Genomic DNA, 15935 nt, shown 5'->3' on the forward strand with positions numbered 1-15935 from the left:
TTCAGTCTCTAGGAGGCTGGGGAACATAGTTCAGTCTAGGAGGCTGGGGGTCATAGTTCAGTCTAGGAGGCTGGGGGTCATAGCTCAGTCTAGGAGGCTGGGGGACATAGTTCAGTCTAGGAGGCTGGGGGACATAGTTCAGTCTCTAGGAGGCTGGGGGACATAGTTCAGTCTCTAGGAGGCTGGGGGACATAGTTCAGTCTAGGAGGCTGGGGGTCATAGTTCAGTCTAGGAGGCTGGGGGTCATAGTTCAGTCTCTAGGAGGTTGGGGGTCATAGTTCAGTCTAGGAGGCTGGGGGACATAGTTCAGTCTAGGAGGCTGGGGGTCATAGTTCAGTCTAGGAGGCTGGGGGTCATAGTTCAGTCTCTAGGAGGCTGGGGGTCATAGTTCAGTCTCTAGGAGGCTGGGGGACATAGTTCAGTCTCTAGGAGGCTGGGGGTCATAGTTCAGTCTCTAGGAGGCTGGGGGACGTAGTTCAGTCTCTAGGAGGCTGGGGGACATAGTTCAGTCTCTAGGAGGCTGGGGGTCATAGTTCAGTCTAGGAGGCTGGGGGACATAGTTCAGTCTCTAGGAGGGTGGGGACATAGTTCAGTCTCTAGGAGGCTGGGGGACATAGTTCAGTCTAGGAGGCTGGGGGACATAGTTCAGTCTAGGAGGCTGGGGGACATAGTTCAGTCTAGGAGGCTGGGGGACATAGTTCAGTCTAGGAGGCTGGGGGACATAGTTCAGTCTCTAGGAGGCTGGGGGACATAGTTCAGTCTCTAGGAGGCTGGGGAACATAGTTCAGTCTAGGAGGCTGGGGGTCATAGTTCAGTCTAGGAGGCTGGGGGTCATAGCTCAGTCTAGGAGGCTGGGGGACATAGTTCAGTCTAGGAGGCTGGGGGACATAGTTCAGTCTCTAGGAGGCTGGGGGACATAGTTCAGTCTCTAGGAGGCTGGGGGACATAGTTCAGTCTAGGAGGCTGGGGGTCATAGTTCAGTCTAGGAGGCTGGGGGTCATAGTTCAGTCTCTAGGAGGTTGGGGGTCATAGTTCAGTCTAGGAGGATGGGGGACATAGTTCAGTCTAGGAGGCTGGGGGTCATAGTTCAGTCTAGGAGGCTGGGGGTCATAGTTCAGTCTCTAGGAGGCTGGGGGTCATAGTTCAGTCTCTAGGAGGCTGGGGGACATAGTTCAGTCTCTAGGAGGCTGGGGGTCATAGTTCAGTCTCTAGGAGGCTGGGGGACGTAGTTCAGTCGCTAGGAGGCTGGGGGACATAGTTCAGTCTCTAGGAGGCTGGGGGTCATAGTTCAGTCTAGGAGGCTGGGGGACCTAGTTCAGTCTCTAGGAGGGTGGGGACATAGTTCAGTCTCTAGGAGGCTGGGCGACATAGTTCAGTCTCTAGGAGGCTGGGGGACATAGTTCAGTCTCTAGGAGGCTGGGGTCATAGTTCAGTCTAGGAGGCTGGGGGACATAGTTCAGTCTAGGAGGCTGGGGGACATAGTTCAGTCTAGGAGGCTGGGGGACATAGTTCAGTCTAGGAGGCTGGGGGACATAGTTCAGTCTAGGAGGCTGGGGGACATAGTTCAGTCTAGGAGGCTGGGGGACATAGTTCAGTCTCTATGAGGCTGGGGGACATAGTTCAGTCTCTAGGAGGCTGGGGAACATAGTTCAGTCTAGGAGGCTGGGGGTCATAGTTCAGTCTAGGAGGCTGGGGGTCATAGTTCAGTCTAGGAGGCTGGGGGACATAGTTCAGTCTAGGAGGCTGGGGGACATAGTTCAGTCTCTAGGAGACTGGGGGACATAGTTCAGTCTCTAGGAGGCTGGGGGACATAGTTCAGTCTAGGAGGCTGGGGGTCATAGTTCAGTCTAGGAGGCTGGGGGTCATAGTTCAGTCTCTAGGAGGTTGGGGGTCATAGTTCAGTCTAGGAGGCTGGGGGACATAGTTCAGTCTAGGAGGCTGGGGGACATAGTTCAGTCTAGGAGGCTGGGGGACATAGTTCAGTCTAGGAGGCTGGGGGACATAGTTCAGTCTAGGAGGCTGGGGGACATAGTTCAGTCTAGGAGGGTGGGGACATAGTTCAGTCTCTAGGAGGCTGGGGGACATAGTTCAGTCTCTAGGAGGCTGGGGGACATAGTTCAGTCTAGGAGGCTGGGGGACATAGTTCAGTCTAGGAGGGTGGGGACATAGTTCAGTCTCTAGGAGGCTGGGGGACATAGTTCAGTCTAGGAGGGTGGGGGACATAGTTCAGTCTAGGAGGCTGGGGGTCATAGTTCAGTCTAGGAGGCTGGGGGACATAGTTCAGTCTAGGAGGCTGGGGGACATAGTTCAGTCTAGGAGGCTGGGGGACATAGTTCAGTCTAGGAGGCTGGGGGACATAGTTCAGTCTAGGAGGCTGGGGGACATAGTTCAGTCTCTAGGAGGCTGGGGACATAGTTCAGTCTAGGAGGCTGGGGGACATAGTTCAGTCTAGGAGGCTGGGGACATAGTTCAGTCTCTAGGAGGCTGGGGACATAGTTCAGTCTCTAGGAGGCTGGGGGTCATAGTTCAGTCTAGGAGGCTGGGGGACATAGTTCAGTCTCTAGGAGGCTGGGGGACATAGTTCACTTTAGGAGGCTGGGGGACATAGTTCAGTCTCTAGGAGGCTGGGGGACATAGTTCAGTCTCTAGGAGGCTGGGGACATAGTTCAGTCTCTAGGAGGCTGGGGGTCATAGTTCAGTCTAGGAGGCTGGGGGTCATAGTGCAGTCTCTAGGAGGCTGGGGGTCATAGTTCAGACTCTATGAGGCTGGGGGTCATAGTTCAGTCTAGGAGGCTGGGGGTCATAGTTCAGGCTAGGAGGCTGGGGGTCATAGTTCAGACTCTATGAGGCTGGGGGTCATAGTTCAGTCTCTAGGAGGCTGGGGGTCATAGTGCAGTCTCTAGGAGGCTGGGGGTCATAGTTCAGACTCTATGAGGCTGGGGGTCATAGTTCAGACTCTATGAGGCCTGGGGTCATAGTTCAGACTCTATGAGGCTGGGGGTCATAGTTCAGTCTCTAGGAGGCTGGGGGTCATAGTGCAGTCTCTAGGAGACTGGGGGTCATAGTTCAGTCTCTAGGAGGCTGGGATGTCATAGTTCAGTCTCTAGGAATCTGGGGGACAGTTTAGTTTCTAAGTAAAAGGGCAATAACCTTTTACAAGCAGTAATCATCAACACCCATACTGAAGTTTCTGCTCGAGGAGGCTGGGGGTCATAGTTCAGTGTATGTTGTTGGGGGGGGGGGGGGGGGGGGGGGGGTCATACTGAAGTTTCTGCTCTGCAATCATCTCTGAGGTGCTGCTACAGAATCATGTTTGGTACTTACTAAATTACAAAATCATCTTCATGACCGGTTTAAATTGCTTTTATCTTATTTCGAAGTTACATTTGTGGACAGTCTCAGACACAGATATGCTTGCATTCAACAACCAGCAAGCAGCAGTTCTGAGATTCAATAGTCAATAGTTAGGAATGACATGCATTTAGAGGGGAAGAGAGGAGAGAGAGAGGATATACCTGGGAGCACGGTGAGCCAAGCAGAGTGGTAAGCGTACCCAATAGAGTTCCCTGCTAGACACGTATACTCTCCTGCATCCTCTAAAGACACATTGGTAAGGAAGAGGCTCTCTAGTTCCTTATCCGTAGTGTTTATACCAGCCGTCTGGGGAGGAGGGGGGAGAGGGGAGGAGGGGAGGCGGAGAGGAGGGGAGGAGGAGGAGGAGGGGAGGAGGGGAGAGAGGGGAGGAGGGGGAGGGGAGGAGAGGGGAGGAGGGGTGGAGGAGAGGAGGGGAGGAGGGGGAAGGAGAGGAGGGGAGGGGAGGGGAGGAGGAGAGGGGAGGAGGGGAGGAGGGGAGGAGGGGAGGGGAGGAGGGGGGAGGGGAGGAGGAGAGGAGGAGGGGTGGAGGAGAGGGGAGGAGGGGAGAGAGGGGAGGAGGAGAGGAGGGGAGGGGAGGAGAGAGGGGAGGAGGGAGAGGGGAGGAGAGGGGAGGAGGGGTGGAGGAGAGGAGGGGAGGAGGGGGAAGGAGAGGAGGGGAGGGGAGGGGAGGAGGAGAGGGGAGGAGGGGAGGAGGGGAGGAGGGGAGGGGAGGAGGAGGGGAGGAGGGGAGAGAGGGGAGGAGGGAGAGGGGAGGAGAGGGGAGGAGGGGTGGAGGAGAGGAGGGGAGGAGGGGGAAGGAGAGGAGGGGAGGGGAGGGGAGGAGGAGATGGGAGGAGGGGAGGAGGGGAGGAGGGGAGGGGAGGAGGGGGGAGGGGAGGAGGAGAGGAGGAGGGGTGGAGGAGAGGGGAGGAGTGGGGAGAGGGGAGGAGGAGAGGAGGGGAGGGGAGGAGGGGGGAGGGGAGGAGGAGAGGAGGAGGGTTGGAGGGGAGGAGGGGGAGGAGAGGAGGGGAGGGGAGGAGGAGAAGAGGAGGGGTGGAGGAGAGGGGAGGAGGGGTGGAGGAGAGGAGGGGAGGAGGGGGAAGGAGAGGAGGGGAGGGGAGGGGAGGAGGGGTGGAGGAGAAGGGGGGGAGGAGGAGAGGAGGAGAGGAGGGGAGAGAGGGGTGGAGGAGAGGAGGGGAGGGGAGTGGTGGAGGAGAAGGGGGGGGAGGAGAGGAGGAGAGGAGGGGAGAGAGGAGTGGAGAAAAAGGAACAGAGATATTTCATAAACCAAACGCTCCAAGAGAAAATTCACCAAACACCAAATACACAGAGTACCAAGAGAGACCAGTCACCATTGGAACAGAGGGTTAGAGGTCAGGGGTCACAGGAAGTAGTACTGAAGACCTTATTCTACAGGGTTCCAGGCTGCTTGATGGGACGGTCGTTACCACAACCTGAAAACAGCTGACACACAGAGGAGCAGTAGAGAACCACACCACCACACCACACCACACCACATCCTGAACCAAGCTGAGAAGGAGGGGAGGAAGGGAGAGAGAGGAGGAGGGGAGGAGGAGGAGAGAGGAGGAGGGGAGGAAGGGAGAGGGAGGAGGTGAGGGGAGGAAGAGGAGAGAGGAGGAGGGGAGGGGGTGAGGGGAGGAGGAGGAGAGAGGAGGAGGAGAGAGGAGGAGGGGAGGAAGGAGGTGAGGGGAGGAGAGGGAGGAGGTGGGAGGAGGGAGAACGAAAGGACAGGATATGTGAGAGGGAAGAAGAAAGGGGAGGAGGGAGGGGAGAGGAGGAGAGGGAGGAGGTGAGGGGAGAGGAGGAGAGGGAGGAGGTGAGGGGAGGAGATCGGAGGAGACAGGCTGAACACGTTTGCTTTTGAACTAGGACCCAAGGCCATATGATCAGCACCATGGTATCTTTTGAACTAGGACCCAAGGCCACATGATCAGCACCATGGTATCTGTAAAAACACACTGCTGTAAAGTTGAGGATAGGAAAGAGAAGGAGGAAGAAGGGGAGGAGGGAGAGGAGGGAGAGGGAGAGGAGGAAGAGGAGGGAGAAGACAGGAGGGGGAGGAGGGAGAGGAGAGGAGGAGAGGAGGGAGGAGAGAAGGGGCTGAGGAGAGGAGAAGGGACAAGGAGAAGGGGAGCAGGAGGAGGAGAGACGCGAGAGGAGTGAGAGGAGGGAGACAGACAGGGGAGACACAGGCAGAGAGACAGGGGGAGACAGACAGGGAGAGACAGACAGGGGGAGACAGACAGGGGAGACAGACAGGGGGAGACAGACAGGGGAGACACAGGCAGAGATATAGAGGGAGAGACAGACAGGGGAGACACAGGCAGAGAGACAGGGAGAGACAGACAGGGGAAAACAGACAGGGGAGACAGACAGGGGAGACAGACAGGGGGAGACAGACAGGGGGAGACAGACAGGGGGAGACAGACAGGGGGAGACAGACAGGGGGAGACAGACAGGGGAGACACAGGCAGAGATATAGAGGGAGAGACAGACAGGGGAGACAGACAGGGGGAGACAGACAGGGGGAGACAGACAGGGGAGACAGACAGGGGAGACAGACAGGGGGAGACAGACAGGGGGAGACAGACAGGGGGAGACAGACAGGGGGAGACAGACAGGGAGACAGACAGGGGGAGACAGACAGGGGGAGACAGACAGGGAGAGATAGACAGGGGAGACAGACAGGGTAGACAGACAGTTAGAGACAGACAGGGGAGACAGACAGGGGAGACAGACAGGGGGAGACAGACAGGGGGAGACAGACAGGGGGAGACAGACAGGGGGAGACAGACAGGGGAGACACAGGCAGAGATATAGAGGGAGAGACAGACAGGGGAGACAGACAGGGGGAGACAGACAGGGGGAGACAGACAGGGGAGACAGACAGGGGAGACAGACAGGGGGAGACAGACAGGGGGAGACAGACAGGGGGAGACAGACAGGGGGAGACAGACAGGGAGACAGACAGGGGGAGACAGACAGGGGGAGACAGACAGGGAGAGATAGACAGGGGAGACAGACAGGGTAGACAGACAGTTAGAGACAGACAGGGGAGACAGACAGGGGAGACAGACAGGGGGAGACAGACAGGGGGAGACAGACAGGGGAGACAGACAGGGGAGACAGACAGGGGGAGACAGACAGGGGAGACAGACAGGGGGAGACAGACAGGGGGAGACAGACAGGGGAGACAGACAGGGGAGACAGACAGGGGGAGACAGACAGGGGAGACACAGGCAGAGATATAGAGGGAGAGACAGACAGGGGAGACACAGGCAGAGAGACAGGGAGAGACAGACAGGGGGAGACAGACAGGGGAGACAGACAGGGGGAGACAGACAGGGGAGACACAGGCAGAGATATAGAGGGAGAGACAGACAGGGGAGACAGACAGGGGGAGACAGACAGGGGGAGACAGACAGGGGAGACAGACAGGGGAGACAGACAGGGGGAGACAGACAGGGGGAGACAGACAGGGGGAGACAGACAGGGGGAGACAGACAGGGGAGACAGACAGGGGGAGACACAGGCAGAGATAGACAGGGTAGACAGACAGTTAGAGACAGACAGGGGAGACAGACAGGGAGAGATAGACAGGGGAGACACAGGCAGAGATAGACAGGGTAGACAGACAGTTAGAGACAGACAGGGGAGACAGACAGGGGAGACAGAAAGGGGAGACAGACAGGGGGAGACAGACAGGGGGAGACAGACAGGGGGAGACAGACAGGGGAGACAGACAGGGGAGACAGACAGGGGAGACAGACAGGGGGAGACAGACAGGGGGAGACAGACAGGGAGAGACAGACAGGGGGAGACAGACAGGGGAGACAGACAGGGGAGACAGACAGGGAGAGACAGACAGGGGGAGACAGACAGGGGGAGACAGACAGGGGGAGACAGACAGGGGGAGACAGACAGGGGAGACACAGGCAGAGATATAGAGGGAGAGACAGACAGGGGAGACACAGGGAGAGACAGACAGGGGGAGACAGACAGGGGGAGACAGACAGGGGAGACAGACAGGGGAGACAGACAGGGGGAGACAGACAGGGGGAGACAGACAGGGGAGACAGACAGGGGGAGACAGACAGGGGGAGACAGACAGGGGAGACACAGGCAGAGATATAGAGGGAGAGACAGACAGGGGAGACAGACAGGGGGAGACAGACAGGGGGAGACAGACAGGGGAGACAGACAGGGGAGACAGACAGGGGGAGACAGACAGGGGGAGACAGACAGGGGGAGACAGACAGGGGAGACAGACAGGGGGAGACAGACAGGGGGAGACAGACAGGGGAGACAGACAGGGGGAGACAGACAGGGGGAGACAGACAGGGAGAGATAGACAGGGGAGACACAGGCAGAGATAGACAGGGTAGACAGACAGTTAGAGACAGACAGGGGAGACAGACAGGGGAGACAGAAAGGGAGAAACAGACAGGGGGAGACAGACAGGGGAGACACAGGGAGAGAGACAGGGAGAGACAGACAGGGAGAGACAGAGGGGGACAGGGGGGACAGAGGGAGACAGGGAGAGATAGAGGGGGACAGGGAAAGACAGAGGGGGACAGGGAGAGACAGGGAGAGACAGAGGGAGACAGGGAGAGACAGGGAGAGATAGAGGGAGACAGAGGGAGACAGGGAGAGACAGGGAGAGATAGGGGGAGACAGGGAGAGACAGAGGGAGACAGGGGGAGACAGGAAGAGATAGAGGGGGACAGGGAGAGATAGGGGGAGACAGGAAGAGACAGGGAGAGACAGGGAGAGATAGAGGGAGACAGAGGGAGACAGGGAGAGACAGGGAGAGATAGGGGGAGACAGAGGGAGACAGGGAGAGACAGGGAGAGATAGAGGGAGACAGAGGGAGACAGGGAGAGACAGGGAGAGATAGGGGGAGACAGGGAGAGACAGAGGGAGACAGGGGGAGACAGGAAGAGATAGAGGGGGACAGGGAGAGATAGGGGGAGACAGGAAGAGACAGAGGGAGACAGAGGGAGACAGGGAGAGATAGGGGGAGACAGGGAGAGACAGAGGGAGACAGGGGGAGACAGGAAGAGATAGAGGGGGACAGGGAGAGATAGTGGGAGACAGGGAGAGACAGGGAGAGATAGGGGGAGACAGGAAGAGACAGGAAGAGACAGAGGGAGACAGGGGGAGACAGGGAGAGATAGAGGGAGACAGAGGGAGACAGAGGGAGACAGGGAGAGACAGGAAGAGACAGGGGGAGACAGGGAGAGACAGGGAGAGATAGGGGGAGACAGGGAGAGACAGGAAGAGACAGAGGGAGACAGGGGGAGACAGGGAGAGATAGAGGGAGACAGAGGGAGACAGAGGGAGACAGGGGGAGACAGGAAGAGATAGAGGGGGACAGGGAGAGATAGGGGGAGACAGGAAGAGACAGAGGGAGACAGAGGGAGACAGGGAGAGATAGAGGGAGACAGGGAGAGACAGAGGGAGACAGGAAGAGACAGAGGGAGACAGGGAGAGACAGGGAGAGATAGGGGGAGACAGGGAGAGACAGAGGGAGACAGGGGGAGACAGGAAGAGACAGAGGGAGACAGGGAGAGACAGAGGGGGACAGGGAGAGACAGAGGGAGACAGGGAGAGATAGAGGGAGACAGGGAGAGACAGAGGGAGACAGAGGGAGACAGGGAGAGATAGAGGGAGACAGGGAGAGATAGAGGGAGACAGAGGGAGACAGGGAGAGATAGAGGGAGACAGGGAGAGACAGAGGGAGACAGAGGGAGACAGGGAGAGATAGAGGGAGACAGGGAGAGACAGAGGGAGACAGAGGGAGACAGGGAAAGACAGGGAGAGACAAGGAGAGACAGGGGGAGACAGGGAGAGACAGGGAGAGACAGAGGGAGACAGGGAGAGATAGAGGGAGACAGGGAAAGACAGGGAGAGACAGGGAGAGACAGGGGGAGACAGGGAGAGACAGGGAGAGACAGAGGGAGACAGGGAGAGATAGAGGGGGACAGGGAGAGACAGAGGGAGACAGAGGGAGACAGGGGGAGACAGAGGGAGACAGAGGGAGACAGGGAGAGACAGGGAGAGATAGAGGGGGACAGGGAGAGACAGAGGGAGACAGAGGGAGACAGGGGGAGACAGAGGGAGACAGGGAGAGACAGAGGGAGACAGGGAAAGACAGGGAGAGACAGGGAGAGACAGGGGGAGACAGGGAGAGACAGAGGGAGACAGGGAGAGATAGAGGGGGACAGGGAGAGACAGAGGGAGACAGAGGGAGACAGGGGGAGACAGAGGGAGACAGAGGGAGACAGGGAGAGACAGGGAGAGATAGAGGGGGACAGGGAGAGACAGAGGGAGACAGAGGGAGACAGGGGGAGACAGGGGGAGACAGGGGGAGACAGAGGGAGACAGAGGGAGACAGGGAGAGACAGGGAGAGATAGAGGGGGACAGGGAGAGACAGAGGGAGACAGAGGGAGACAGGGGGAGACAGAGGGAGACAGAGGGAGACAGGGAGAGACAGAGGGAGACTGGGAGAGATAGAGGGAGACAGGGAGAGATAGAGGGAGACAGGGAGAGATAGAGGGAGACAGGGAGAGACAGAGGGAGACAGGGAGAGACAGAGGGAGACAGAGAGAGACAGGGAGAGACAGAGGGAGACAGGGAGAGACAGAGGGAGACAGGGGGAGACAGAGGGAGACAGAGGGGGACAGGGAGAGATAGAGGGAGACAGGGAGAGATAGAGGGAGACAGGGAGAGACAGAGGGAGACAGAGGGAGACAGGGAGAGACAGAGGGAGACAGGGAGGGTTGTTACAACAGGGGACAGCTTGGAGCGCCAGGTGGTCGTAGTGATAGTTGGTTTACCTGGTTTACCTGGTCTGTGTACTGTGAGCCAGAAGCTGTTTTCTGACTTTCCTACAAAGTTAGATGCTCGACACCAGTACTTCCCGGCATCAGCTTCTCTCACATTCAACACATCCAGTTTAACATCAACCTCTGTTCTCCTGCTGACTAGACTCTGGAGAGAAGGAGTTAAAACCATGAAGTTACATAGATTTAATAGGATCTCTGTGGTTAAAACACTGGAAATTACACACATATGCACACACACACACACCCCAGCATTACTGGTGACAAAATAAATTGTTGATGAATAATTTAACACATAGTACATGAGAAAACAGATTATAGATTATAGTTGACTAAAACATATCATGTATTCATAATATTTGTTTTACCTTTATTTAACTAGGCAGGTCAGTTAAGAACAAATTCTTATTTTCAATGACGGCCTAGGAACAGTAGGTTAACTGCCTTGTTCAGGAGAACAGTGGGTTAACTGCCTTGTTCAGGGGAACAGTGGGTTAACTGACTTGTTCAGGGGAACAGTGGGTTAACTGCCTTGTTCGGGAGAACAGTGGGTTAACTGACTTGTTCAGGGGAACAGTGGGTTAACTGCCTTGTTCGGGGGAACAGTGGGTTAACTGCCTTGTTCAGGGGAACAGTGGGTTAACTGCCTTGTTCAGGGGAACAGTGGGTTAACTGCCTTGTTCAGGAGAACAGTGGGTTAACTGCCTTGTTCAGGGGAACAGTGGGTTAACTGCCTTGTTCAGGGGAACAGTGGGTTAACTGCCTTGTTCAGGGGAACAGTGGGTTAACTGCCTTGTTCAGGGGAACAGTAGGTTAACTGCCTTGTTCAGGAGAACAGTGGGTTAACTGCCTTGTTCGGGGGAACAGTGGGTTAACTGCCTTGTTCAGGGGAACAGTGGGTTAACTGCCTTGTTCGGGGGAACAGTGGGTTAACTGCCTTGTTCAGGGGAACAGTGGGTTAACTGCCTTGTTCGGGGGAACAGTGGGTTAACTGCCTTGTTCGGGGGAACAGTGGGTTAACTGCCTTGTTCGGGGGAACAGTGGGTTAACTGCCTTGTTCGGGGGGAACAGTGGGTTAACTGCCTTGTTCGGGGGAACAGTGGGTTAACTGCCTTGTTCGGGGGAACAGTGGGTTAACTGCCTTGTTCGGGGGAACAGTGGGTTAACTGACTTGTTCGGGGGAACAGTGGGTTAACTGCCTTGTTCGGGGGAACAGTGGGTTAACTGCCTTGTTCGGGGGAACAGTGGGTTAACTGCCTTGTTCAGGGGAACAGTGGGTTAACTGCCTAGTTCAGGGGAACAGTGGGTTAACTGCCTTGTTCAGGGGAACAGTGGGTTAACTGCCTTGTTCAGGAGAACAGTGGGTTAACTGCCTTGTTCAGGGGAACAGTGGGTTAACTGCCTTGTTCAGGGGAACAGTGGGTTAACTGCCTTGTTCAGGGGAACAGTGGGTTAACTGCCTTGTTCAGGGGAACAGTGGGTTAACTGCCTTGTTCAGGGGAACAGTGGGTTAACTGCCTTGTTCAGGGGAACAGTGGGTTAACTGCCTTGTTCAGGGGAACAGTAGGTTAACTGCCTTGTTCAGGGGAACAGTGGGTTAACTGCCTTGTTCAGGGGAACAGTGGGTTAACTGCCTTGTTCAGGGGAACAGTGGGTTAACTGCCTTGTTCAGGGGAACAGTGGGTTAACTGCCTTGTTCAGGGGAACAGTAGGTTAACTGCCTTGTTCAGGAGAACAGTGGGTTAACTGCCTTGTTCAGGGGAACAGTGGGTTAACTGCCTTGTTCAGGGGAACAGTGGGTTAACTGCCTTGTTCAGGGGAACAGTGGGTTAACTGCCTTGTTCAGGGGAACAGTGGGTTAACTGCCTTGTTCAGGGGAACAGTGGGTTAACTGCCTTGTTCAGGGGAACAGTGGGTTAACTGCCTTGTTCAGGAGAACAGTGGGTTAACTGCCTTGTTCAGGAGAACAGTGGGTTAACTGCCTTGTTCAGGGGAACAGTGGGTTAACTGCCTTGTTCAGGGGAACAGTGGGTTAACTGCCTTGTTCAGGGGAACAGTGGGTTAACTGCCTTGTTCAGGGGAACAGTAGGTTAACTGCCTTGTTCAGGAGAACAGTGGGTTAACTGCCTTGTTCAGGGGAACAGTAGGTTAACTGCCTTGTTCAGGAGAACAGTGGGTTAACTGCCTTGTTCAGGGGAACAGTGGGTTAACTGCCTTGTTCAGGGGAACAGTGGGTTAACTGCCTTGTTCGGGGGAACAGTGGGTTAACTGCCTTGTTCGGGGGAACAGTGGGTTAACTGCCTTGTTCGGGGGAACAGTGGGTTAACTGCCTTGTTCGGGGGAACAGTGGGTTAACTGCCTTGTTCGGGGGAACAGTGGGTTAACTGCCTTGTTCGGGGGAACAGTGGGTTAACTGCCTTGTTCGGGGGAACAGTGGGTTAACTGCCTTGTTCGGGGGAACAGTGGGTTAACTGCCTTGTTCGGGGGAACAGTGGGTTAACTGCCTTGTTCGGGGGAACAGTGGGTTAACTGCCTTGTTCGGGGGAACAGTGGGTTAACTGACTTGTTCGGGGGAACAGTGGGTTAACTGCCTTGTTCGGGGGAACAGTGGGTTAACTGCCTTGTTCGGGGGAACAGTGGGTTAACTGCCTTGTTCAGGGGAACAGTGGGTTAACTGCCTTGTTCAGGGGAACAGTGGGTTAACTGCCTTGTTCAGGGGAACAGTGGGTTAACTGCCTTGTTCAGGGGAACAGTGGGTTAACTGCCTTGTTCAGGAGAACAGTGGGTTAACTGCCTTGTTCAGGGGAACAGTGGGTTAACTGCCTTGTTCAGGGGAACAGTGGGTTAACTGCCTTGTTCAGGAGAACAGTGGGTTAACTGCCTTGTTCAGGGGAACAGTGGGTTAACTGCCTTGTTCAGGGGAACAGTGGGTTAACTGCCTTGTTCAGGGGAACAGTGGGTTAACTGCCTTGTTCAGGGGAACAGTGGGTTAACTGCCTTGTTCAGGAGAACAGTGGGTTAACTGCCTTGTTCGGGGGAACAGTGGGTTAACTGCCTTGTTCAGGGGAACAGTGGGTTAACTGCCTTGTTCGGGGGAACAGTGGGTTAACTGCCTTGTTCAGGGGAACAGTGGGTTAACTGCCTTGTTCGGGGGAACAGTGGGTTAACTGCCTTGTTCGGGGGAACAGTGGGTTAACTGCCTTGTTCGGGGGAACAGTGGGTTAACTGCCTTGTTCGGGGGAACAGTGGGTTAACTGCCTTGTTCAGGGGAACAGTGGGTTAACTGCCTTGTTCAGGGGAACAGTGGGTTAACTGCCTTGTTCAGGGGAACAGTGGGTTAACTGCCTTGTTCAGGGGAACAGTGGGTTAACTGCCTTGTTCAGGAGAACAGCGGGTTAACTGCCTTGTTCAGGGGAACAGCGGGTTAACTGCCTTGTTCAGGGGAACAGCGGGTTAACTGCCTTGTTCAGGGGAACAGCGGGTTAACTGCCTTGTTCAGGGGAACAGCGGGTTAACTGCCTTGTTCAGGGGAACAGTGGGTTAACTGCCTTGTTCAGGAGAACAGCGGGTTAACTGCCTTGTTCAGGAGAACAGTGGGTTAACTGCCTTGTTCAGGGGAACAGTGGGTTAACTGCCTTGTTCAGGGGAACAGTGGGTTAACTGCCTTGTTCAGGGGAACAGTGGGTTAACTGCCTTGTTCAGGGGAACAGTGGGTTAACTGCCTTGTTCAGGGGAACAGTGGGTTAACTGCCTTGTTCAGGGGAACAGTGGGTTAACTGCCTTGTTCAGGGGAACAGTGGGTTAACTGCCTTGTTCAGGGGAACAGTGGGTTAACTGCCTTGTTCAGGGGAACAGTGGGTTAACTGCCTTGTTCAGGGGAACAGTGGGTTAACTGCCTTGTTCAGGGGAACAGTGGGTTAACTGCCTTGTTCAGGAGAACAGTGGGTTAACTGCCTTGTTCAGGGGAACAGTGGGTTAACTGCCTTGTTCAGGGGAACAGTGGGTTAACTGCCTTGTTCAGGGGAACAGTGGGTTAACTGCCTTGTTCAGGGGAACAGTGGGTTAACTGCCTTGTTCAGGGGAACAGTGGGTTAACTGCCTTGTTCAGGGGAACAGTGGGTTAACTGCCTTGTTCAGGGGAACAGTGGGTTAACTGCCTTGTTCAGGGGAACAGTGGGTTAACTGCCTTGTTCAGGAGAACAGTGGGTTAACTGCCTTGTTCAGGGGAACAGTGGGTTAACTGCCTTGTTCAGGAGAACAGTGGGTTAACTGCCTTGTTCAGGGGAACAGTGGGTTAACTGCCTTGTTCAGGGGAACAGTGGGTTAACTGCCTTGTTCAGGGGAACAGTGGGTTAACTGCCTTGTTCAGGGGAACAGTGGGTTAACTGCCTTGTTCAGGAGAACAGTGGGTTAACTGCCTTGTTCAGGGGAACAGTGGGTTAACTGCCTTGTTCAGGGGAACAGTGGGTTAACTGCCTTGTTCAGGGGAACAGTGGGTTAACTGCCTTGTTCAGGGGAACAGTGGGTTAACTGCCTTGTTCAGGGGAACAGTGGGTTAACTGCCTTGTTCAGGGGAACAGTGGGTTAACTGCCTTGTTCAGGGGAACAGTGGGTTAACTGCCTTGTTCAGGGGAACAGTGGGTTAACTGCCTTGTTCAGGGGAACAGTGGGTTAACTGCCTTGTTCAGGGGAACAGTGGGTTAACTGCCTTGTTCAGGAGAACAGCGGGTTAACTGCCTTGTTCAGGGGAACAGCGGGTTAACTGCCTTGTTCAGGGGAACAGCGGGTTAACTGCCTTGTTCAGGGGAACAGCGGGTTAACTGCCTTGTTCAGGGGAACAGCGGGTTAACTGCCTTGTTCAGGGGAACAGTGGGTTAACTGCCTTGTTCAGGAGAACAGCGGGTTAACTGCCTTGTTCAGGGGAACAGCGGGTTAACTGCCTTGTTCAGGGGAACAGCGGGTTAACTGCCTTGTTCAGGGGAACAGCGGGTTAACTGCCTTGTTCAGGGGAACAGCGGGTTAACTGCCTTGTTCAGGGGAACAGCGGGTTAACTGCCTTGTTCAGGGGAACAGCGGGTTAACTGCCTTGTTCAGGAGAACAGCGGGTTAACTGCCTTGTTCAGGGGAACAGCGGGTTAACTGCCTTGTTCAGGGGAACAGCGGGTTAACTGCCTCGTTCAGGGGAACAGTGGGTTAACTGCCTTGTTCAGGGGAACAGTGGGTTAACTGCCTCGTTCAGGGGAACAGTGGGTTAACTGCCTCGTTCAGGGGAACAGTGGGTTAACTGCCTCGTTCAGGGGAACAGTGGGTTAACTGCCTCGTTCAGGGGAACAGTGGGTTAACTGCCTTGTTCAGGGGAACAGTGGGTTAACTGCCTCGTTCAGGGGAACAGTAGGTTAACTGCCTTGTTCAGGGGAACAGTGGGTTAACTGCCTCGTTCAGGGGAACAGTAGGTTAACTGCCTTGTTCAGGGGAACAGTGGGTTAACTGCCTCGTTCAGGGGAACAGTGGGTTAACTGCCTTGTTCAGGGGAACAGTGGGTTAACTGCCTTGTTCAGGGGAACAGTGGGTTAACTGCCTTGTTCAGGGGAACAGTGGGTTAAACTGCCTTGTTCAGGGGAACAGTGGGGTAACTGCCTTGTTCAGGGGGGCAGTGGGTTAACTGCCTTGTTCAGGGAACAGTGGGTTAACTGTCTTGTTCAGGGGAACAGGGG

At 55.7% G+C, this 15935-nt stretch overlaps 1 protein-coding gene across 2 annotated transcripts in view; it reads right to left on the reverse strand.

The window, feature by feature from the left end:
* Positions 1-15935, reverse strand: part of LOC129811258 (fibroblast growth factor receptor 3-like) — a 366746-nt gene that overhangs the window by 102532 nt on the left and 248279 nt on the right. For both annotated transcript variants that reach the window (XM_055862424.1, XM_055862422.1), the window contains exon 8: positions 3516-3660. In XM_055862424.1, the coding sequence (XP_055718399.1) occupies positions 3516-3660 (145 nt within the window). The remainder of the gene's footprint in view (positions 1-3515; positions 3661-15935) is intronic.

Source organism: Salvelinus fontinalis, chromosome 15 (genome assembly GCF_029448725.1).
Source record: "Salvelinus fontinalis isolate EN_2023a chromosome 15, ASM2944872v1, whole genome shotgun sequence".
NCBI classification, from domain to species: Eukaryota; Metazoa; Chordata; class Actinopteri; order Salmoniformes; family Salmonidae; genus Salvelinus; species Salvelinus fontinalis.